Raw genomic sequence first — 24,643 nt, forward strand, 5'->3', positions numbered from 1 at the left:
TCCACACATCCCACACAGCTCTGCTACATCCATCCTGACATGGTCATGTGATCCCTGACTCTTCCCACACAGGTGATCACATGACGGTGACATCATTACAGGTCCTGGAACTGTCACCCCCACACACACACACACACACACTGATAGCGGCCTGCACCTTTCTACGCCACTGGTGTAACCGCCTTGGAACATCTGCTGAGATGGACACTGGATAAAAACAGCAGATGGCACTATTCTAACATTACACCTGGAATATCTTTGGAAAGAACATTTTTTTACAACAGTGTAAATCCAAAAAATGTGGGCTACATTTAACTATAAACAATATTTTTCATGGGATAACCCCTTTTGATTAGGCTCAGATGTAAATATTGGAGGAACACCCTACACCTACTAACCGCAAATCGTAGTGTGCTTTCAGATTGGCAGAATTATTCCGCACATCTCCATGCAGATTTTGATGCGGAATTGTCTTAAATCGGTCTGCAATTCCGCATCAAAATCTGAAATGAGACTTGTGGGTTTTGGTGCGGAAATCGCAGAAGAGGAATAAGTTGCGGATTTGGGAGCGGAATACAAAATAATTCCACTCTGTGTGAAAGCACCCTTATAAGACCCCAATGCACATCGCATGAGATCCATTCTCCTGCTCTTTTCTAATAATCGTAGGAAGGACAGGACCTCAGAGCAAGGAACATTTTCTAAGGATATTTTAAAGAATGGTTACCCTCTTCCTTGGGCCATCATCTTATCCTCCTCTGGATCATAAAAGCTGGATGGGAGGACAGATCTCTGAACTATAAATGGGTGTTTTTGTATTGAGTAGGTATAATTATGAGGAGAGTTGGACAGAGTTAATACAAGACAAGAGTCTGATTCTGTTAGATTGTTGATAATAACAATGGGAAAGTTATAAACAGAAAATTCTAATATCCCTTTAAAAATTAATTTGCTGCCCAGCATTTGGCTGGCATGCTCTCTCCCATTCAGTTGTGAATTTGCAGTCCTACAAAAGGGCTACAGTGTGCTACGTGCAGTCTCTAAGCCTTTTAGTGCTGCTTACTTTGCCTTCCTGTATAGTCTGGAAGGAGAGCGGTATGTTTGGTGTCCAATTTCTTGGGCATACAGACTGCTGATCTAAAGCTCATATCTACAGGTGTTTCCTCCTGCACCTGCGATGCTGTAACCTATAAACAAAACTTGTGTCATACACATAGGGACCTTTCACACGGCACGGAATATTTCACAACAGCATTGCAGAATTTGCTGTCCTTGAATTCTGCACCAAAATCTGCACTGCTAACTGTGGATTATGATGTGGAATTGCTGGCAGGATTCTGCTATTTTCAATTCCGCACCATTAGCTATGTGGCTTCTTAGGCTGAATATTCCACAGGAGGGTATTCGTATTTCACAACACTGTTATGGAAGAATTGCAGAATATTTTGTCCTGTGTGAAAGGTCCCTTAGTCACGATTGCCAAGATAACAGGACATGCTACTTTCTTTGATCAGCTGAGTTTTTTCTGCATAATCAGTGTTTTTGTGAAACCAAACAAATTAGTGGTCAAGAAGGGGGCCAAAGATCAGAGGTTACTACTATCAGTTTATTTAACCTAAACCAAAATTCTATATTTGACTCACTCACCTTTTATTAAGATGGGTTTACCTAGAGAGTAAAGATGAGCGAACGTACTCAGTAAGGGCGATTTCGCAATCGAGCACCGCGATTTTCGAGTACTTCACTACTCGGGTGAAAAGTACTCGGGTGCGCCGGGGGGCGGGGAGAGGCGTGGCGGCGTGGGGGGTAGCAGCGGGGAACAGGGGGGAGCCCTCTCTCTCTCCCTCTCCCCCCCACTCCCTGCAACCCCCCGCGCCGTCACGGTGACCCCCGAATTTTTTCGCCCGAGTACGGAAGTACTCGAAAATCGCGGTATTCGGGCGAAAAAGGGGCGTGGCCGAGCACGTTCGCTCATCTCTACTAGAGAGGACATGTTTTTTTTCTAGACTGATTTTGAATAATGCTAGGGCATAGAATCTATTACGCTCCAGATTGGTGAACCTCCAAAAATGTATATTTTAATATCACATTTCACCAAATTTATATTGTAATGCATAAATAACACCAACCACCTAAAAGAGTGAAAACTCTGGATCGGAGGATGAACTGTGGTCAGAATGGTTGTCATTACCCTCCTCCCTTAAAGGGAACCTGTCATCAGGCTCATGCTGCCCAAACTACAGTGTAACGGCCTGGTTTGGAGCCTTAGTATTGCAACCACATTCGTGAATCCAGCGGTCTGTACACGAATAGTATCTGTTACAGTACAGAGGAACAGGCAGGTAGTGTAGTCAGGGGAAGCTAGAGGTCAGTACATGGTAGTATCTGTTGCAGGACAGAAGAGAAGGCAGGTAGCATAGTTAGGGAAAGCCAGAGGTCAGTATACGGATTGTCGCAGTTGCAGTCCGGAGGATGGGTGGGTGGTGGAGCTTGACTATAGGCTTGGAGCACAAATAATCACGCAATGAGGAAGTGGAACGACCAGGCTTTTATAGGATGTCCAATCTTAAAGAACAGGGTGGAGCCAAATAGAAAATTTGATCAGGAGCAGGAAACAGACAAGGTCAAGCAGGGGAGTTATCCAAAGGGCTGGATAGCTCAGTAGGTAGAGCTGATGCCTGGAGTACAGAGGCTCCTGAGTTCAAGTCCTGACATATGGAAAGCATGAGCCTGGGACAGATATGCCCATTCGGCACATGAATGGTTCTTTTTACTAAAACACCTCTGCGTTTCAGAAAAAATTATACTTAAGACATTTGACTAGAGATGAGCGAACCTACTCGGCCACGCCCCTTTTTCGCCCGAGCGCTGCGATTTTCGAGTACTTCCGTACTCGGGCGAAAAGATTCGGGGGGCGCCGTGGGTGAGTGGGGGGTTGCAGCGGGGAGTGGGGGGGGGAGAGGGAGAGAGAGAGGGCTCCCCACTGTTCCCCGCTGCTACCCCCCGCCCCCCGGATCTTTTCACCCGAGTACGGAAGTACTCGAAAATCGCAGTGCTCGATCGAGTAATTACTCGAAACAAGTATATTCGCTCATCTCTACATTTGACTCAAAGCTCAGCTGGAACGGAGCTCTAAGTCAAAGAGGTGGGTCATTCTGGCCTCTCTTCACCACATCATCAAAACTGACAGCTCCTCCTGCTGCTTGTGTATAGGGAAAAGGCTGTCAATCTTGATGATGCAGCAGAGAAAATTCGGTGCAACCCACCTCTTAGACTCAGAGCTCCAAGTTAAACTTCTAAATATGTTTTTCCTGAAATGCAGCAGCATTTCAGAAGAAAACATACATGTGGCAAATGAGAATATTTGTCCAGGGCTCATGCGTCCCGGTGACAGGCTCACATTAAACAGGAAAATAGTTGAATAGGGACCTCTTCTGTAAAGCACCATGGACCTGATTTCTGAAACCATGACAAAGAAGTTGCGCAAAAATCATGAACCATGAATAAGACTATATTCACATCTGCATTTGGAGCATCTGTTCAAAGGCTCAGTCACAGATCTGACATGAAATGCTGGACAAATAAGTCCTGCCTACAGGACTGTATTGTCTAGTAAAATGCCAGATGGCAGAATAGAAACCAAACAGACCCCATTATAGCAAATGGGTTAATTTGGAGCCATTCGGTTCCATCACAAGACAGGTTTTTTTAGTCAAGGGGAGGCAGTTTTCATGCTCCCTGAATGGAACAGGAAAATGGAAACCCCGAATGCACATAAATCTAAATGAACTCTTGGCTGGGGGTTTACACTTCATTATTGTCTATAATCATCGATTAAAAAGGATTGTCCAGTTATAAACTGTTGGTCTATTGCCTAAGAACTTTGCCAATCAACTATTTGCTGGGCTGCTGTACTTCTGCACTAAGCTGATTTCTACAGAAAGCAGACAGTTTTGTTTTCTCTGCAGTGGCCCAACTTGGTATTGCAGGTAAAGTTCCCATTAAAATTAACTTGACCTGCAATACCAAGCATGGACACTGCAATGAGAACAGGGCTGTTTGTTTCCTGTATAAATCAGCTCTGTGTACAAGTACATTGGTCAAGAGAACAGCTTAGGTGGAGATACCTGGTGACAGACCCCCACTGATCTACTATTCATGATGATATGCAATCTATAATTTACAAATGGGCAACCTTTTAATACTATAGCCAACTATGATATTGTGTCCTTCAAAAATTATGGAAACAAGGTCAAACAAAGAGCTGAGTTTTCACCTTTAGTCTGCACTTGCCTCATTACAGTAAATGGTTCAGTCATGGTTCCCATTCGAATATCGTTTTTGGGTATTCAAATGGAACTTGTGATGGAAACCATGGTCACAGACAATAACGAAGTGTGAACCTAGCCTTAATCCAATTCTCTGAGTCTGCATGAAAACGTTGCACTAGGATAGCACACGGACACTAGATGAAGACTCGCAACAGCCAATTTACTGCTACTGTTTTGATGAAGGTTTTCAAAATAATGAATCTTTATTTGCAACAGAGTAGCCATATAAAAGGCAGTTAAATCGAGTATTTCTTTAAACAAAGTGTCTGTTTACTATACGATTTCCTGATTAGTTGACCCTGTTGAAAATTTAGACAGGATCCCGAGAGAACCCTATCCGTCAGTGCAATGCATGCAAATACAAGTCATGTGTAATAATTGTGTTCAACACGATGACTGCGACAATTAAAAATTACACAGGTTCAGTGAAGCAAACCTAAAGCCTCATTATGATTAAATTGGGTAGCCAGTCCAGAAACAGTGATGACTCAGCCACGAGCGTAACAACACTGCAGTGTGGATCTTATATGCAAACTTTGCATGTCCCCTATGTGAACAAGGGTCATCAGCTAAATATAAACACACACTTGTACCATATAGTAACTTCTTAGTAATGTACAATTTCCCTATAACAGTACTGGTATCAGCGTTCTATAAGGACAATGCACGCATACCATACTATATTTACCCTGCTGAGACAGCAGAACTGTCTGCATGGATCCTGAATTCTGTATTCCTCCAAATGAAATCGCAAGAAACTGATGTGCAGCATGGCTCCATAGACGTTTCTGTATTATAGTTCTATAGATACTTTCAGCTACATGCTACCTGGTTTGAATGCAAATACTTATCTACAGTGCTGTGAAGAAGCATTTGCCTTTTCTCAATTCCTTCTATCTATTCTATCTTATATATAAGGTGAAAGCCCTCACTGAATGACACTAATTCTCTAACTTCCCGGTGTCATACAAACATGAAAATTGGCATGACCATTCTTTAGGTTCTAAATAGGAAAAGTAAACTTGATTATTTAATGCTAAGTGTAAAAGTATTGGCACACCTATGTAATGTACCTAATCTAATTCTCTAACTTCTCAGTGTCATACAAACAAGAAAATTGCCGATGCAGACACATTTTTTTCTGAGCTGGTGACAGGGGATGAAACGTGGGTGTATCCTTTATGATCCAGAAAGGAAGAATCAGTCTATGCAATGGCAGCACACCTCTTCTCCAAGGCCTAAGAAGTTCAAAAGCCAGCGATCAGCACAGAAAGTCATGGTGACTGTTTTTTGGGATGACAAGGGCGTCATTCTCCTTGATTTTCTGGAACAAGGCTGTACCATCAACAGCGAGTCGTAAATTGAGACGTTCCAGAAGCTTACAGAAGCCATTAGGACTGGGAAGAGACTGCACAAGAATCTGAAAGCGATCCACATTCACCATGATAATGTGCAACCGCACACCTCTTTGGCAACAGATCAGGTGATCGGCAAATTGGGTGGGTCCTTGATCCCCCATCCACCGTACAGCCCGGATTTGGCGCCCTCCGACTTCTACCTGTTCGGCCTAATGAAGGACAGTTTTCGGGGACAATGATTTGATGACACAGACTAGGTGAAAGTAGATGCGACAGTGCACAACTGACTTTTTTTAAAAGAGGATTCAAGAATTTGGTTCAATAATGGTGAAAATGCATCGCTTTTAATGTAGACTATATTGAGTAGCAAATGTGTATAGAGGAAAAGTCACTCCGCCCACATGTGCAATTTGAATGATCTACATCAGTTAATAAAGAAGTTATGACCACTTTTGCATTACTTTCAGTACGACCCTCATATATTAAATGACCTTTAGCATACACTACTGTACAAAAGTTTTAGGCAGGTGTGGAAAAAATGCTGCAAAGTAAAAGGTCCCTTTAAACCTGCTGCTTTCTCGTTTGAATGAGCGAATTATATCACAGTTAGCTCGTTCGATCAGGCAGGCTGTTTATACAGGCAGATACATCGTTGGCTCATTCAAACGAGAAATCATTCAGTTGTTCACATTCACTGTATAAGTAACAAGGACTGAATGATTAGTGTGCGAGCCAACAATGACTTATGCCTGCATACAATGAACGATGAATGAAAAGCGAACAATGCATCGTTCGATGTTTGATCATTGGCTGTGTTTACGCTGAATGGTTGTTTATTTTAGCTTGTTTGAACAATTTCTTTGAAAAATATCATTCCATGTAAAAGGGCCTTTAGAATGCTTTCAAAAATAAAAGTGTTAATAGTTTTCATCAACTAACAAAATGCAAAGTGAATGAACAACTTCTAGGTGGACTTGCACACATTATTGCACAAGGAACTCTGCAGGGAGGTTGTTCCAAACATCTTGGAGAACTGACTACAAATGTTCTGTGGATGTAGGCTTGCTCAAATCCTTCTGTCTCTTCATTTAATCTCAGACAGACTCAATGATATTGAGATGAAGGCTCTATGGGGTCCATATCATCACTTCCAGGTCTCCTTGTTCTTCTTTACACCGAAGATAGTAGTGAATGACATTGATTTTATGTTTGGGGTCGTTCTGCTGCAGAATAAATTTGGAGTCAATAATTCATACTAATTAATGGGAGCCTGTCACCAGGTTCATGCTGCCCAAACCACAGGACATGTATGTAGAGTGCACCCATGTATGGTATATTCTGAAATGCTGTGGCATTCCAGAATGAACATATTTTAAAGTTGGACTTTAAACGGTGCTGTAAGTCTCAAGAGCTGGCAGCGCTTCAGACTATAACATACATGGGTGCCATGTACATACCTCTCCCAGTTTCCATGCTGATGATGGTTTGGGCAGCATGAACCTGGTTGTTAGTTTGTGCTTTTGGGACCTGTAGTAGTATGGGTTTCGAGGAGCTTATTTCCACAGGTGTGTCATGATTGAGCTGGCTGAGTGTGGTGTTCCCCAGCCAGCCAATCATCACCAGTCTGTTGCATATAAATATCAACCCTCTGGTTAGAGGGAGCTGGTTTTCCTCATTCCCCCTTGTGTTTGCATTCATGCTTGTTGCTCTGTGGGTGTGAGATGCAATGTGTTCTGTGTTGGGTTCCAGACATGTGGTATGAACAGTCCTTTTCTGTTTTGTATGCATTCCATGCTATGCTGGTATAAACTGTGTCCAGTGCTGCTTGGATAGTTTACCATCTAGGACGTGTTAGGTCCATAGGTTCCAGCGTTGTGCCGTTCCTATTGGAACGATCGCCCTGCATGCAGGAAGGTTGCCTGGGGCTAGTTGTCTCGTTAGAGTAGAGACCCACGAGATGAGGACTCTTGAAGTGGGCTCGTGGGCTTAAGTATCTTGGCCAAAATACAGACTAATACTTTGTACATTCTATAGCAATTCCATCTAGTTATCTGTGTAGGTATGCAAGGTTTGTGTTTTGTGCATTTGTAAGTCATTGTGTTACGTCTGTCTGTGAGCATGAGGTCCATTCGTAGTTTATGCAGTTCATGTAAGAAGTGGACGTAACACTGGTGACAAGTTCCCTTTAAAACTTCCCTGGTAGTCTATTGAAGTAGGGAGGGTAATGACCTTGTTTCATCCATGTTTGCAGTCTAAGGATAGAGCTTTTTGCAGATATAAGAGTTGAAGCCACAAGCAGATATATAATCATCAGAATGATCAGGCAGTGGGATTTATGAGTGCTCTACCCGATCATGATGGAATCAGCCAAGGAAGTCTGGCAATGCTGCATCCCCATTACTATGGACTGTAAGATGCAGGGACATTCTAAGCAAGATTTTTTTTTTTGTATAAAGCATATGTTATACTCTGAAAAATACGGTAGATCATTAATACAGCAAAGACAATTACCAGTAAAAGCTATTGTTTTGTTGGTTTATGGTGTTTTATTCACAGTATATACTTGTGGCACAAATGATCAACTATATTATGAGAAAAAAATTACATTATGTTAACTCCAAGCATCATTTTTCTATTTTCTAGTCTCATCTTCAAGCTTTCGTCCATATAATTGCCTGAGCCTGTCTTCATATCTTTGCAATAGAATTTCATGCTGTTTGTGCAATCCATTCTCCCTATACAAAGAAAAACATATACTATTACTAAAAGACTGTATAGATGATACAATCCACATCATCAATGAGGATTCAGTTATCTTGGGACCTGAGGATGCAGAGTTTTTGTTTATTTTGACATGGTGTTCAATGAGTGATAACTAACTCATTTTTCTATTGATGTAGACGGGCTGGTTTTTAGTGGGACACGCTGTACTTTTTAATTACACTATTTTGTCCTTTTGGGTTTTGTTTTTAAGGCATTCAACATGCAATATGAAGTGACATATTAACCCTTTGGTGACAAAGCCTGTTTGCGCCTTAGTGACGGAGCCAAATTTTAAAAATCTGACGTGTCACTTTAACATAGAATAACTCCGTTAAGGTTTTGCATATCCAAGTGATTCTGACATTGTTTTTTCACCACATATTGTACTTCATTAGGGTAGTAAAAATAGACCGATAGCATTTGTGTATATTTATTAAAAGAGACAAAATTGGGAAAATTTATGTCAAATATGTGCAAATATACTGTACACATTTTCGATAAGCTATATATTTTCATTCGTTTACTTTATTCTGGATGCACATGTAAAAAACTTTAGTTTTTTTTTAACCATTTAGAAGATGTACAAATGTAACAAATTATTAACATTTTGAGGAACATTTTGTTTTCTACACCAAGCCAAGATTTTAAAGGCTCATAGGTGTCAGAATGATGGATACCAAGACAAAGGACCCTATTTAAAAAACTACACCCCTTAATGTATTCACTGGGGAGTATCATGAGTAGTTTAACCCTACTGTTTCGTTTCAGGAATTAATGCAATTTAGAGGAGAAAAAAATAACATTTCATATTTTTGCAAATATGTCATTTTAAAGACAGTTTTGTTTTCTATAGTGAACCTGAAAATTAGGATTTGCACCCCAAAATGCATACCTGTTTGTTCTGTGTGCAGAAACATACCCATTGTGGCCATAATATTATGTTAATATGCACAACGGGGCCCAAACTGAAAGGAACAGCCGGAGGTTTTCAGATCAGACATTTTACTTGAAAGTGTTTCAGGCCCCATTACCCACTTGTAGACCCCTTGAGTGGCTAACACGATAGAGAACACCAACAAATGACCCCATTTTGAAAACTAGACCCCTTAACGAATTCATCTAGGGGTGTACTGTGTATTTATATGGCACTGAGGATTAAAGGGGTTGTCCCGCCATAGCAAGTGGGGTTATGCACTTCTGTATAGCCATATTAATGCACTTTATAATATACATCGTGCATTAAATATTGGCCATACAGAAGTTATACATTTACCCCCTCCAGTGCTGGCATCCCCGTCTCCATGGCGCCGACCAAAGCCGCCTTCTCCCTGCATTAGATGCGCTTGCGCTGAAGGGGCCGCTCCGGCGTGCTCGCGCCGCACAGGTCTTCTGCCATGGAGATGGGGACGCCAGCACCGGAGGGGGTAAGTGTATAACTTCTGTGGAAGCTTCCACAGCAAAAAAATCTGCAACAAGTCCGCACCAAAAAAAAAATCCACACCCTCTGGTGCAGATTTTGACACTGATTTTGGTGCAAATTTGCAACATAATTCACCCCTTTGGTTGAATGGGTGAAATCTATTTCCGATCCACACTAAATCATATGTCAAGGTGCACACAACATGGTTCAGATTTTGGTGTGGTTTTGCTGTGGATTTACATGCAGTAAATCCACCACATGTGAACATGCGATAAGAGTGGGCCACTATTCAGGGGTCAGTATTTTGTGCTTGCCCTCCATGCTAAAATTTGCCTGCCAGTTACTGTGCTGCGCTTGGCTGGTACAGCTGCAACTCGCCTCTGCTGCCTAAGGTGATGACACAACACTGTTTTACCTATATAATGGGGTTAAGGGAGGGCGCAAAAAAAAATTGCACAGGGCCAGCCTTGGCTGGGGACCCCCCTTTCAAGACCTGTATCTGTCAGATATTTGTGGTATATCCTAATGGATATATCATAAATGTCTAAGGTGAAGATGCCCCTTTAAGTAATTAACAAACTTTTCCCTTTTGCTTTGCTCTGGTAAACCCTCTGCTCCAGGGATTTACGATGAAATATAATACATATGTATATAACAACATGAAGACAGGATAGTACAATTCTATTCTTCAGATCTTACAGGTTTTTTGGATTAGAGTTCACACATAAAAACATCAAATCTCTCTTTCATGTGGGCGAAACCTTTCTGCATTCGGCACCACATACCACGGTATTTATAGCACTAAAATCCACATGGACCCCTGCGCATTTTCATGTGGAATGAAAATAGCTTAATTATTTCCATACCCAAATCCACAATGAGACTTGTGGATCTTGGTGCAGAATTTGCAGTGGTTTATTAACCCCTTAGTAACGGCCCTATCCGGATTCAACGTCCTCACTAAGTGGGCTTTAATCCTAGAGGACGTAGAAATATGCGTCCTCTTAGGATTAATGCCCTCTTAAGTGAGGACGTAACAGCTCCATGCTGTTGCTGTCGGCTACCTGCGGGCACCATGGAGCTGCCATCCCGGACAGTCCCCCCCGGCATTGCGATCGGCGCTATCCAATGGATACCGTCAATCGCAATACAGTGAAAAAAAAGTAAAAAAAAAGTTAAAGATTCAGCTGCCCTGATGGATCGGATCCATCAGGGCAGCTGAAAATACTCACCCCCCTTCTCCCCCAAAGTTCTGGTCCTCCCGAACCTGCCGCCGGTCCTCTGCGCATGCGCGCCAGATGACATCATGCGCATGTGCAGAAGCCCCGGAGCCCCCAGCAAATTAAAAATCTCCTGGCTCCCGGCTCCTGAAGGTTGCCGGGAACCAGGAGATGTTCCCGGGGACCGCGACCGGTCCCCAGCCCGCGATCGCCGCTATCCAGCGGATAGCGGCGATCGTGAAAAAGTTTTAAGAAAAGTTTTAAAAAGTCTACGTTTCACCTCACCTCATAGATCGGATCCATGAGGGGAGGTGAAAATACTCACTTCGGGTCCTCCGCGATGTCCTGGTCTCCCAGGACTCGAGCCCTTCTGTGCCATCGGGCGCACATGCGCAGAAGGGGATGTCTGGAAATTCAAAATCCCTCTGCTCCTGGCTGCCATGTGGGGACATGATCACTGTTATCCAATGGATAACAGTGATCATTTAAAGTAAAAAAAAAAGGTGTAAAAAAGTAAAGAAAAAAAAGTTTTTAAAAGTAAAAAAGTTTAAAAAAAGCTTACGTTTCATCTCCCCCCACGGATCATATCCGTGAGGGAGGATGAAATGACGCACCTAAGGCCCCCGGATTTATCTGCGGACCTTATCCCAGCTTCTGTGCACGTGCCCCTCGCCAAAATGGCAGACGCATGCGCAAAAGCCGTGGATTGCCAGCGTAATTTAAAAATCTCCCTGCTCCTGGCTACAAAATTTAGCCGAGAGCCTGGAGACTTCACGGGGGGCCGCGGTGAGCGGTTCCTGATCACGTGTTCGCCGTTATCCAATGGATAATGGCGATCACGTAGAAGTAAAAAAAAAGGTGAAGCTTCATCTCTTCTTACCGATGCGATTGGTGAGAGGAGATTAAACTTTTTACCGGAGGCCTCCATATTTGAACCCCGACGCGATCTTCCTCTGTGAACTTTCCCGGATTCTGCACATGCGACCGCTGGCAAAACACCGGACACATGCGCAGGAGTCGGGGAGCCCAGGAAACTTAAAATCTCCCTGCTCCCAGCGACCAACGGTCACCGTGAGCCTGGAGCAGTGACCTTGTTGAGTGGTCGCCGGTCATGTGATAAAAAGGTATCAATCTACCTTTGGCCTGTCTCACATGACCGGATAGGAATTACGGATTCTGCATGCGTCCGATCTGCAGTAATACACAGATCAATCGCATTGGATTACACAATTCCGCTGACATTAGCGGGTCGGAATAGCATAATCCACTCGCAGAAAAGAGAACGCAGCAGGTTCTATTTTACTGCGGATATCCGCAACATAGAGCCCATTGTGCTTCATGGTTGCGGATATACCCTCAGCCCATACACAACTACACTGTGTACGGGCTGCGGGTACCCGCGTCATCGCTAAGCGACGGTGCGGGAAATACAAACAAAAAAAAAAAAAGTGTACTGCAAATCACCAACTGTGTGAGTAGGCAGTTATGCACAGTATAATACGCGGCTATACGCAGGGCTCACAGCTGGGATCCGCTGCAGACCTCCGCAAGCAGATTCCACATCCAGCCGTGTGAGCCCGGCGTTATTCAGACCGCTACCCGTAATACGTAATTCACAAGAAGCCCTGGGAAAGCTCGCCTTCATGCAGTTCCAGGAGCAGCTTGTTGAGCGCCTTCTGTGCAAGACCGCCGCACCTCGGCAAGCTTACAAAGCCACACAGAGCGCCACTTTTTACACCCAATCCCTGCCACTGAGGTCACGAAATACCCCCCAAAAAGCATGAAAGGAGGGGGATACCCAGTTTTATTGCCCCATGTACCTATCCCAACCGTAATTACCCGTCTTCGGAAATACCACACAGTTCACATTATTACTTTTATCTAAGATTTGGCGACCGCCGAAAAGGGTGCGGAGGGGGTGAATTTTTTTAACGTATCAATTTTTATTCCGTACAACTGCGCGATGAGGCCTGGAATTTATTCATTTGTGCCCTGCAATCCAATGGGTGTTCCCTCCATTACAGGCCTTGCCATGTTTCCTGTAAGTAGATTAGGGCCACAAGGGGTATGTTTCTGAATACAGGACAAACGGGGGGATCCATTTTGGGGTTAACGTCTTCATTCCTATGTACACTGTACAAAAAAACCTGTTTTTAAATTGACCAAATAGCAAAAAAAATGAAAATCGTAATTTTTTCCTTCTGCTTTGCTTAGATTCATTCAAATACTGTGGGGTCAAAATACACAGTACACCCCTAGATGAATTCGTTACGGGGTCTAGTTTTCAAAATGGGGTCATTTGTGGGGGTTCTTTATCGTTTTGGACGCTCAATGGCTCTACAAGTGGGCAATGGGGCCTGGAATTTATTCCGTTGTACCCTGAAATCAAAAGGGTGCTCCTTCTATTATAGGCCTAGCCATGTGTCCTTTAAGTAGATTAGGGCCAGAAGGGGTATGTTTCTGAACATGGGACAAACAGGGGTATCCATTTTGGGGTGAAAGTCTTCCTTCATATGTGTGCTGTACAAAAAAAAACCCAGTTTATAAATTGATACAACCGCCAAAAAAATGAAAATTGTAATTTTTTCCTACTGCTTTGCTTAGATTTATTCAAAACTTGTAGGGTAAAAATACACAGTACACCCCTAGATAAATTCGTTAAGAGGTCTAGTTTTCAAAATGGGATCATTTGTTGGGGTTCTCTGTCGTTTTGGCCGCTAAAGGGCACTACAAGTGGGCAATGGGGCCTAAATCACCTTCATGCTAAATTTCTGTTCTGAAAGCCACCGACTACTCCTTTCATTTTGGGCCCTGTTGTGCATCCAGACATAAGATTAGGGCCACAATGGGTATGTCTCTGAACACGGGACAAACAGGGGTATCTATTTTGGGGTGCAAGTCTTCATTCATGTGGGTGCTGTACAAAAAAAGCTGTTTTTAAAATGACAGAATTGACAAAAAAACGAAAATCACAATTTTTTCCTTTTGCTTTACTGGAATTTATTTAAAAACTGTGGGGTCAAAATGGGCAGTACACCCCTAGATAAATTCGTTAAGGGGTCTAGTTTTCAAAATGGGGTCATTTGTGGGGGTTCTCTTTGGTTTTGGCCGCCTATATCTTAGCTATTCATGAATGAATAGCTAAGGGCTATGGGTGATTGGCTGAGCCCTCAGCCAATCTGCACAGCCCTTTCAGGATGCGGGGATTTTTAAATCCCCAACTGCTGAAAGAGCTTAACTGCAGTGCTGCCGGGGAGCCAGCAGGAGGACGCGGCTGAGCGCAGGAGAGGGGAGTAATAATTTTTTAACACACTTTTGGCAGATTATCGGGGAAGGGCTTATATTTCAAGCCCTTCCCCGATAATCATTCCGGGGGCTTGGCAGAAAGCAGTGCTTTTTAATGGGATTGGCAGCAGTGCCGATCCCATTGGAAGCAATGGGCTAGAATGCCGCGGACTTCTGCCACAGCTGTGACAGCCGTCACAGCTGTGGCAGAAGTCCGCGGCATTCTCCCTATGCTTTCAATGGGGCTAGCGCTGCTGTTGCTGGCCCCATTGAAACGACTTGCGATATGCCAGTTCTATACCGGCTTCTTTCTTGCGCTGCGATGCGAGAGTTTTCTCGTGCTCTCGCAGCGCAAGAAAGAAAATATCGCCAGTGGGTGGAAGCCCTTACTTGGATATGCAAAACCTTTACGGAGTTATGCTATGTTGAACGACGCATGTCAGATTTCCAAAATTTGGCTCCGTCACTAAGGCGCAAACAGGCTTCATCACTAAGGGGTTAAGGTGCAGATTTACAGTGCAGAATGCAAAAAAGTTCTGCCCGTGTGAAAGGGCCCTAGAAGTCAGGGGATGCCTTTAAAGAGCTTCATTATCCATTTTTAACTTTTGTTTTTTCTACTGAACACTATCTAGAGCGGTATATTCAGTACCTATTTCTAATATGTAAAAGGAATATATTAGAAATACCCGTCAAGCTTCTTCTCTTGTGCACTGCAAAACAGAACAGACAGTGAGAGAGAACACAAGATAGAGAAAGAATCATCCCAAAAGTCCCACCTTACTGTCCAATTTATCATGGTGGATGGCATTTCTGCAGGGGTGAGAATCCATGACTGCTTCATAATTGCAAAGACTTGTGATTTTTAATGTTGGGGCTTTAAAAGTAAAGTTAGTACAGCCCCTATATTTATCAGACAACTCACTTTTGCTAGGAAGAGTCATCCACAACTTTATGTTATAGAACATACAGCAAAGAAAAAAATCTGTGTGCTTTTCTTTCATATTGAATGTCATTGTAATTCATAGTATGAGATAATTTTTCCATATGTGCCGGTCTGTCCTGAGTGCGGAGTGTGTACTCACCTGGCTGCCTCTGTCCTGTCATTGTAAAATTTTAAAATCCTCTTTTGTTGTTCTTCCCTTTCCTTCCGGCGCATGTCTCTAACTGCGCTATAACAAGGCATATAATATAGATCAACCGAACAGCATTTCGATAGACAGATACTACATATACATTATATATGCACACGCACATTTTTTTTCACAGAGACCCAAAAGCCCACATAATAAGCTACTATCAGAGTATGAAGCCTAAACTAATAGCCATGTTTTAGTCAAGATATGCCACTGAAACCTCCTCTGCTCACTTTCTATGCTTGGGGCACATTAGACTGATGAGGATGATACTGCAGTTACTCTGACGGCACAACTCCTGACCCAGTAAAGCCCCATTCACTTGAATATCCTAGCAATTCACTATGATAGAAAAACAATATCCTTTTAAAGGTGCTTTCACACAAGTGAAATTATTCTGCAAGAGGCCCTGAAAGACAGACTTTGGTGCAGAATTTTCTGCATCTTTAAGAATAATTCAGCTTGTGTGAAAGTAGCCTAATTTACCATTTAGGCTCTGTCCATACCGGTGTATTTAGCAGTCTGTCAAGATTTCTGGCGATTTTTACAAGATTAGTGCGGCCTACAGCACTGTTCTTGATTTCCAAAATACCAGAGCCTCAAAAGAAACTTAACGGACCTCAATATAAGACCAATGGGCTCCATGTGAAAATGGCCAATGTAAACCTGCCATGGCTTTGTCACAAATGGAACTGGAACAGTCGTCCATGGCAACCAACAAGATTAATACTTTGCTTTGTTAAAAGACATCTAAAAATCTAACTGTCACGGGTAACTACTGTTGATAAAACTTTCCAGGAATTTCAAATTTGCGGTGTCTTCAGATCGGAGATGCTTCCACGCATACACTCTGTTGCTCCATTCATTTCAATGGGACTGCTAGAGATAGCCAAGCATTTAAAGTTAGCTATCTCCAGCAGTACCATTCAAATGAATGAGTGTGTGACCCATCCCATCCATTTGAGTGCAATTGAAACCCCCTATTCTCTTGAACACTGAGGGTCCCAGCAGTAGGGATAACTTCTTTTCATACAACAACCTGTTTAACCTTTCAATGGAAGGTTTAAAAAAGTGCATTATCCCTTTGAGGACCAAGCACGATAAATATACGGCGCTTGGTCCTGAGCGTTAATCCCCACCGAGAGAAGATGTATGGCGCGGGATTAAAGCCTCTGCTCCTGCAATCAAGCTGTCTGTCGGCTGTCAGACATAACAGAGGACCCAGAGGAAGGATAAGCGGTTTTAATTGCTTCTGCCTTCTCCTTTCCATGCTACATAGTGCTCAATGAGCGCTATGTACTACAAAGTGAAAGTGGAAGTATTGCTTCCACTATGCAACCCGGCGATCACATGACCGCCGAGTGTCGCCTGTTACAGCAGAGCTAGCCTAGCACACCCTAATCAGCTCTGTTATGCTTTACCCTGTAACTGGGGCTCGTATGGCTGCTCCAGCTACAGTGGAAAAGTAGGAAATTAAAGAACGAAATAAACAATGTGAATGTTCCCCAGAGGTCTTATATGACGTCATGGGGGTCATAGATGGTAAAGAAAATAGTTACAAAAATAAGTTTTAAAAAATTGCAGAATAAAATAAAAATAAGGCAGTAAAACCACCACATGGATAAAATCTCTAAAAAGTGTCTGGACCTTAGGGGGTTAAAGATCTTAAATGAAACTAAAAGTGATCAGGAGAAATTACCTAAACATTGCAAGGTGTACAGCGATACTTAGGCTTCCTAAAAAGATGCAATAGAAAACTATCAAATTATTTCTGCGTTTACGATCTTCTGCAGAATCTTTCCAGTCACTCTTTGGAGGAAATTCTGACCAATACCGTGAATTGTCTTTGGATGAAGACCTGTAGATCGGGGAAGAACAACAGTCATAAGTACCAAGAAGCATATAAAAATAGAGAAAGAGCAACTAAAATAGGGAAGGGGACTTTGGTTTGACATGAAAGCAAATGACTTCTTTGTGACATTACAGCATTGCATTCCTCCCTCTGCCACTATCCATCAAAATCAACAAAGGGAAGGAATTTCCTGATATCAAGGCATGTCAGAGATAAGAGCGGTGGGATGGGAGGTGGAATAGTGAGGGAAAGACCAAGAAAGGGAAAGTTGGTAAAGAGAGAGTACAATGGGAACATTTTCCACATATTTGGGAAAAAGGTGAACAGCCACAAATGAGAAACCTGAAGACATCTGAAGGTCTTTCAGAAGAAAAGAGCAAATTTTAGGTTGTTACCTGGTGTATGGCCCCTCGCGTGTCTGATAAGTTTGTTTCCAGTTGTATGTTGTGCTGTGAGATTTATATGGGTTATGGCTTGTTGCTCTCCAATCATCTCTCTGTATAGCTTCCAAAATCTGGTCATACTGTTCTCGGGAAGACGGTTTGCTTAAGACGCTATAAGCCTCATTCAGACGCACAAACTGGGAGTGCAGTAGAGGGTTTGTGGGGTCACTGTCAGGATGGCACTAGTTAAAGAAAGGAGAAAGCTTAAGAATACATAGGAGCTTGTAATATGATTCAGGATACATAATAAATATTAATGTGTTTTTCTGCACTTTTTTCAACTGATGACCTATTTTCTGAATAGGCATTTGATAGACGGGGGTCTGCTGCTTCGTCTGGCCTGCTGTCCACTGCAGTGGGCTGGGCATCGTCATCAGCGGACAGGGGAGGAAGTCGGAGTGCTTTACTCCCATTGAAATCAGTGGGAGCACTGTGCTGCTATTTCACTTTTTGTCCAAAAGAGGATGTCAGTAACAAGAGCAAGAAGTGGAATAGCAGTGGCGCTCCCATTGATTTCAATGAGGCCTTAGTCAGATGGGCGTTTTTAGCCGCGATTTGCGCATGCGCATGCGTCCGGCGATTTTATAAAACCATTGCTTTGCAATGGTATCGGACACATGAGCGCTTTTTATGCGCTCGTCCGATAAATTATAGAACAGAAGTCGCAGATCGCACCTATCTGCGATTCCTGTTCTCTTCTCTATATGCGCTCAATGGGGCCGGCGGCAGCAGCGCCGACCCCATTGAGAACATATAGAAGACAAATCCTTCTTCTCTGCCACAGCTGTAACAGCTGTGGCAGAGAAGAACGATGTTTGCCCATTGAATTCAATGGAGCCGGCAATACAGCCGACTCCATTGAAAGCAATGGGCTGCCGGCGTGCGCCGGATGAATTATCAGGAAGGGCTTAAATATATAAGCCCTTCCCTGCAATTCATCCAGAAATGTGTTAAAATAAAAAATATATATATACTCACCTGCTCCCGGCAGCCGGAGTTCCGTGCGGCCGGCCTGCAGTGGGTGTGAAGGGGGTGTGAGTCAGACCTGCCCCCTGATTGGCTCAGCGCAGAGCCGGCTCCATTGAATGCAATGCGCTGGACAGCTCCGGCCCGTTTCTAATAAAACGCGGCTAGGAGCAGATTTTCGGGCGATTTTCGGGCAACGGTCATGCGATTTGCGGATGCCCGTCTGACTAAGGCCTGAGAGTGAAGCTGTCACAACCACTTCCTGCCCTGTCCACTAATGTCAACGTCCGGTCCACTGCACTGGACAGCAGGCCGCATGATCTGCAAATGGACGGGGTTCCCGAGCAGTGGATCCCCATCCATAAACTACTGATGGTCGATGGCCTATCCAGAGGATAAGCTATCAACTGAAAAAAGGCAGAAAATCCCTTTAAGTATTCTAGGAAAGTAAGAATGTGGGACCCGGTTGGTCAGGCTATAACCAGTTATACTTGTGCAATAGTTCTACAAATACTACTGCTCACATATAATTTTTTTATGCATAATTTTTAGGAACACTTTCCCGCTAGACTGAAAGATGATCGCTCAAAAATCGCTCAAATAGTAGTTTGAGTGACAGTTTTGAGCGATCATCTTTGCGTAACTCTTAAGTAGCTAATTAGCTACTTAAAAAGAGTTAAATGCAGGCGCAGCGGGATACCGCTGATAACTCAGAGAACAGCAGCTGTTTTGTATATGCAAACAGCTGCTTTGTTCTTGCAGTTATCAGCAGTGTCCCACTGAGCTGATAGCTCCAAGAAACAGCAGGAGCGCTGACAGCTGCTTTGTTTTCAGAGCTTTCAGTTGGTATTCCACTGGGAAGTCCCAGCAGGATACCAGCTGACAGAATGCTATCAGTGCTGCCCACTGAGAAAGTCAGCGTGCGGCGTTGATAAGAGTCATTGTTGATTTCTAGTTTGCTTAAAAAATTCAAAAACATCAGCTTTTGAAATTTACTAGTGAACATAGCATAAGTAAAAGCATTTAAAAGTTATAAATATATAATGTTAAAATTTGCTATAGCTGTAATCGTATTGACTAGAATGTAATTAAAATGTCATTTGTGCTACACAGTAAAAACCATTAAAAATAACAAACTAAAAAAACAATGCTAGAATTACTTTCTTTGCTAATCCTACCTTCCAAGTGTGTAATAAAAAGCTATAAAATGCCATCTTGCCCTGCAAAAAATAAGTCCTTATGCATTTCTGTTAATTAAAAAATAAAAATGTTATGAGTCTTGTAATGCAGCAACAGAGAAATAAATGTATTTTATTTAAACTACATTAGCTCTGTAAACTTGGTATTACTGTGATTGTGCTAAAAAAATATATAGCAAAAACGTTATATATATTAATTTGGATTGCTGCATCCCAAGACCCATAACTTTATTTTTTCATCAAAAGAGCTCCCTGAGGTCTTGTTTTTTTGCAAGAAGAGTTTTATTTTTAATTACGTCATTTTGCGGTACATGCGACATGGTACATTTTTTACGTCGTTCACCATGTGTAATAAGTAACTCAATATTTTCACTGTTCAGGTTGTTACAAACACATTGATACTTATTATGGGTACTATTGGGGGGATTGAGATGAATTTAAAAAGTGTTTTGTGTGGAAACCATTTTTTTTCTTAACTAAACTCTATTGAACTTTTTTGCACTACTTTTTAGTTCCTCAAGGGAACCCTGGCCATTAGAGTAGGAAGTAGAAATGAGCGAGCACCAAAATGCTCGGGTGATCGCTATTCTAACCCAAGCTTTTTGTAAAGTTCAAGAGCTCTGTGTGAGTAACGAACCCCATTGAAGTTAATGGGAGACTTGAGCACTTTTCAATGGACCCGCCAGAAGCCGAGCCGATTTTTCTTTTCTCTTTCTCACTCGTAGACGTGCGCACACTTGGCACGTCACAGCAGGAAGTGGTAGGCGGGGAGGGGCCATAAAAGTTTCTCGAACACGACGTGGAGCTCGCTCGAGTAACGAACACCATCGAGTATGCTACTATTCGACGAGCATGTTCGCTCATCTTTAGTAGGAACACATCTGTCAGTTGACAGCCGAGCCCTGGCTCTTCCCGGCCCCATGCCAGGTTAAACCTACACCTCCAGATAAAAGCATAATTGCAGGTGTAGAGTCACTTAGTGACTGCAATGAAAAGGGTAAGGGACTTGTCATTTATATAGAGCCAACTTATTCCACAGCGCTTTCAGGTAATTTTGTTTTATTATCCCCCAGCAGGCTGGGTACTAATTTTACCGAACTCGGAAGGATGAAAGGCTGAATCAACCTTGAGACGGCTACCTGAACCACACGGGGATTGAACTTGCAACCTTCAGGTCGTGAATGAAAGCTTAGGACTGCATTCTGCTGCCTTAACACTCTGCACAATACGAGGCTCCAAAAAGGTATATTGGTGGTCACTAAAATGTTAAGGCTGCTATTAGCAGAAGGACACATGTTCTGGTCAGGATGCATTTTTGATGCAGTTGACTGCATTTGTTTTTTGGCATCAACCTACTACAATCTTGATGGTTTTTTTTTCAACTATGCTTTTAAAGGCACACTGGTGTCTAGTATAAAGTATCAAAAGACCTGACAATCGAGGAGGCGGGGCTAGCTGATGGAGGACTGAGACGCACGCCTGCTGAGCTCCCTGCTCCAGCCCGCTAATCACTGCTCCCACTGCCGCACAGACCCAGCAAATTCCCCCCAAATGGCGAAGGGGAAAAAGAGCAACACCCCAGGAGGGAACCTGAAGTCAGCGGCGCGTTCCCTGCCTGCTTTCCTCCGTAGATCGGCGGTCTGGGACACAGCAGTGGAGCACTCCAAGATGGCGCCGGCAGACATCTTAGAGGAGGAGCTGCGCACAGAAGCCGGTCGGAGGTCCCGCTCCCGCTCAGCAAGCCTACAAGATCCAGGTATGCCGGAGAGAGCAGAGAACACCCGGAGGACAGTGATTCCAGCGATGCCCGCAGCAACTCCACTGGACAGAAGAGGGAGGGGGAAGGAGAGGCAGACAGCCCAGACAGCGCAACAGGCCCTGCAGCTTGTGTGAGAGCAGACACCTCAGGGCTCAGCGCCGGGCATTCCCCCCCCAGCCCCACACAAAGAGCAGCACAAGAGGACATGACAGCTCTCCCCCCAGCCCAAACAGAAGAGAATAGTGTCCTGCAGAGTAACACTCTTGCTTTGTCCCTGGACAAGCATAGGGGGAGACATGATGGAGATGAGTGGCAGGTGCCACAGGCTACCTTAACCATGGGAGGCTATCACAATGACCCCCTACTGACAGTGGCTCACTCAGAGGGGAGGCAGACCCCAAACACCAAACAGAGCACATACTCCCAGCACCTGTCTCCCCCTCCCCCACACAGCCTGGCTCCATCCACACAAGCCAGAGATAATGCGCAAAGGGGACCAAAGGGGTTTATAAACCCCAACGAAGAGGACAGGAGCCATTACCAAAGCCCCTCCATGAAGCTCTCCTCTCCGCACCAGGCAGGGACTCAGGAAGAGAACCATGCCTCCAAGGGCCATTTTCCAACATTAGGGGTCCTAAATAATCCCTGGCCATCGCTTCCACAGCGAACAGCGCACAGGCTCGGGGTGGACCCCCCCCGGGGTGGACCCCCCCTCACCAAACAGCATACACGCAGACAGCCAGGAAACACTGTACAAGTGACATAGACCTGCAGAGTCACTCGGTGGGGCCAAAACAGCACCCCAGCATCTCACCCATGACCAGCCTCTCCACCGACCAAATTATTGTAACACCAGTTTCCCGACCCTGGGAGGGGGAAGATGAGTGGGACTGGAAAGAACACCTGAGGGCCATGCCAACCAGACAAGAAATAGATACCCTATTCCGCTGGATGGAGATAGAGCGCAAGAAGGATATGGTGGCTTTCCAGCAAGAGATTCGTCAGGAGGGCCAAAGAGTGGAAGCGGTAGAGGAGGCGCAAGAGAAAACAACTGAAATCATCGACGCCCAAACGCAAGAACTGTGCACTCAATCCCAACACATCTCTGATCTGTTCTCTCTCATTGACGACCTAGAAAATCATTACAGAAGAAACAATATCAGAATCAGAGGTCTACCAGAAAAGATTGAGCAAAATCAACTAGACAGGTGGGCAAGGGAGTTTCTCAACAACATCTTGAACAGGCCAATGGATACAGCCCAGTAGATTGACCGGATACATCTCTCCCTGCCCCCAAGGTCTACCGACCCCAACAGACCACGCGACATCGTCTGCAGGATCCACTTTTACAAAGACAAGGACTTAATCCTCCACAGAGCACGATCCTTAAAAGATCTGTCATTCCAAGGCTCAAAGATCCTAATCCTGATGGATCTCTCTCGACACACACTGCAACTTCGCAAAGCGCTGAAACCCTTACTCCTCCTGCTTCAGGAAAGCAGGAGGGCTTTCCGTTCCAGCTACATGCCAGAAAGGATGGCAGATCAGCGGTCTTCAGAGGTCTGGGGGATCTTCCGGGTTTCCTCAGCACACTGGAACTCCCCACAGTACTTCTCCCCGATTGGCCGACCTCGTGCACCCTGCCGATTCCGCCCCCAGAGCACTCTGGCAGACAGCAGGCTGACAAAGACCTAGCCAACGCAAAGTGTCATGCTGAAGAACCAGAGTAGACTCTAGTAGTCCTGCGGGAGACTGACAACTGAACTGCATCTCCTCCAGAGGGGAACGCATCCCTCAACTTTCAACCAAGTTTAGTTTACCGAGAAGGGTCTTAGAGCGGCAGGTGGAAGCGAGCTTTAAACAAATTCATTAGTCAATTGTGGGGCGGGGAGGGGGGGCAGGTCTTTCATGGGCTATATCTCGCCCAACTAGGGAAAGCAGCTTAGTTGGTAGCTGTTTATTGTCCTGCTTAGGCAGTTTGTAGTTGAAGGTTAGAACCGTAGGTCTGGTTTGCTTTGGTTTGTTCTATTATTTGTTTGTGTCCATCCCTATTGTCTGTCTTGTCTCCCCCCCCCCCCCCCCTTTTACTCCCCCCCATGTGTCCCTTCCTCCTATTCCAGTTTGGATCTGGGATTCTGGGCAGCGAGCTTAGACGGCACTCTCCGGTACAGTGGTCACCATGGCAGACTTGACATTCTGCATGTTCAATGTAAAGTGGTTGAACGTCCCTCAAAAGAGAAGACAAGTTGTCTATCATCTACACAAAAAAGGGATCATGGTGGCCATGCTGCAGGAGACGCATTTTAAGGCAGGAGGCATCCCAACATGCAGTTCACGTCACTACCCATTCTTGTTCCACGAGCCTGACCCGTTAAGGAGAGCGGGAGGTGTGTCTATCGCCCTACACAGAACCCTACAGCATCGGGTGATATCCTCCTCTGCGGACCCAGACAGTAGATTTCTTTTTCTTAAACTAGAAGTGAAGGGTCACACGTTAACCTTTGCTAATGTGTATCTCCCTAACCAGAACCAGGTCTCATGTGCCTCCAAAATCCTGCGAGAATTGGCGGAGTTCGTGGGTGGTTCGAGGACTATCTTGGGTGGAGACTTCAACCTGGCCCTGGAGCCCCTCCTGGATACCTCCTTGGGTAAGTCCTCTGTCTCCCGAGCAGCACTGAGGTCTCTAAAAAAAATCTTTAGATTCCCTGCCTCTGGTAGACCTGTGGTGTATTCTTCACCCTTGGGTCAGGGACTATTCTTTCCACTCCGCAGTGCATAACTCTTACAATAGAATAGATCTCCTGATGATCTCCCAGGGTCTCCTGGATTGCTCCCGCACCTGCTCACTAGGGAACTTTATTTGGTCAGACCACTCGCCGGTTCTTGGGAAAATCATGCGGAGAAACCCTTCCCG

General features: G+C 44.3%; 1 protein-coding gene across 5 annotated transcripts in view; it reads right to left on the minus strand.

Annotated features, from left to right (window-relative positions):
• Positions 1 to 8,210: 8,210 nt before the first annotated feature.
• The window catches only part of DNAJC4 (DnaJ heat shock protein family (Hsp40) member C4), a 28,799-nt gene continuing 12,366 nt past the window's right edge, over positions 8,211 to 24,643 (minus strand). For 3 of the 5 annotated variants that reach the window (XM_066582816.1, XM_066582813.1, XM_066582815.1), the window contains 5 exons: positions 17,758 to 17,987; positions 17,210 to 17,368; positions 15,460 to 15,546; positions 15,064 to 15,087; positions 8,211 to 8,424 (listed from right to left, as the gene is read on the minus strand). In XM_066582816.1, coding sequence (XP_066438913.1) covers positions 8,322 to 8,424; positions 15,064 to 15,087; positions 15,460 to 15,546; positions 17,210 to 17,368; positions 17,758 to 17,987 — 603 coding nt within the window. In that variant the 3' untranslated portion in view covers positions 8,211 to 8,321. Of the gene's footprint in view, positions 8,425 to 15,026; positions 15,088 to 15,459; positions 15,547 to 17,209; positions 17,369 to 17,757; positions 17,988 to 24,643 lie in introns of all 5 variants that reach the window. The other 2 variants (XM_066582818.1, XM_066582817.1) reach the window with 2 other exon arrangements.

The sequence above is a fragment of the Eleutherodactylus coqui genome, chromosome 11 (assembly GCF_035609145.1).
Source record: "Eleutherodactylus coqui strain aEleCoq1 chromosome 11, aEleCoq1.hap1, whole genome shotgun sequence".
NCBI lineage: Eukaryota > Metazoa > Chordata > Amphibia > Anura > Eleutherodactylidae > Eleutherodactylus > Eleutherodactylus coqui.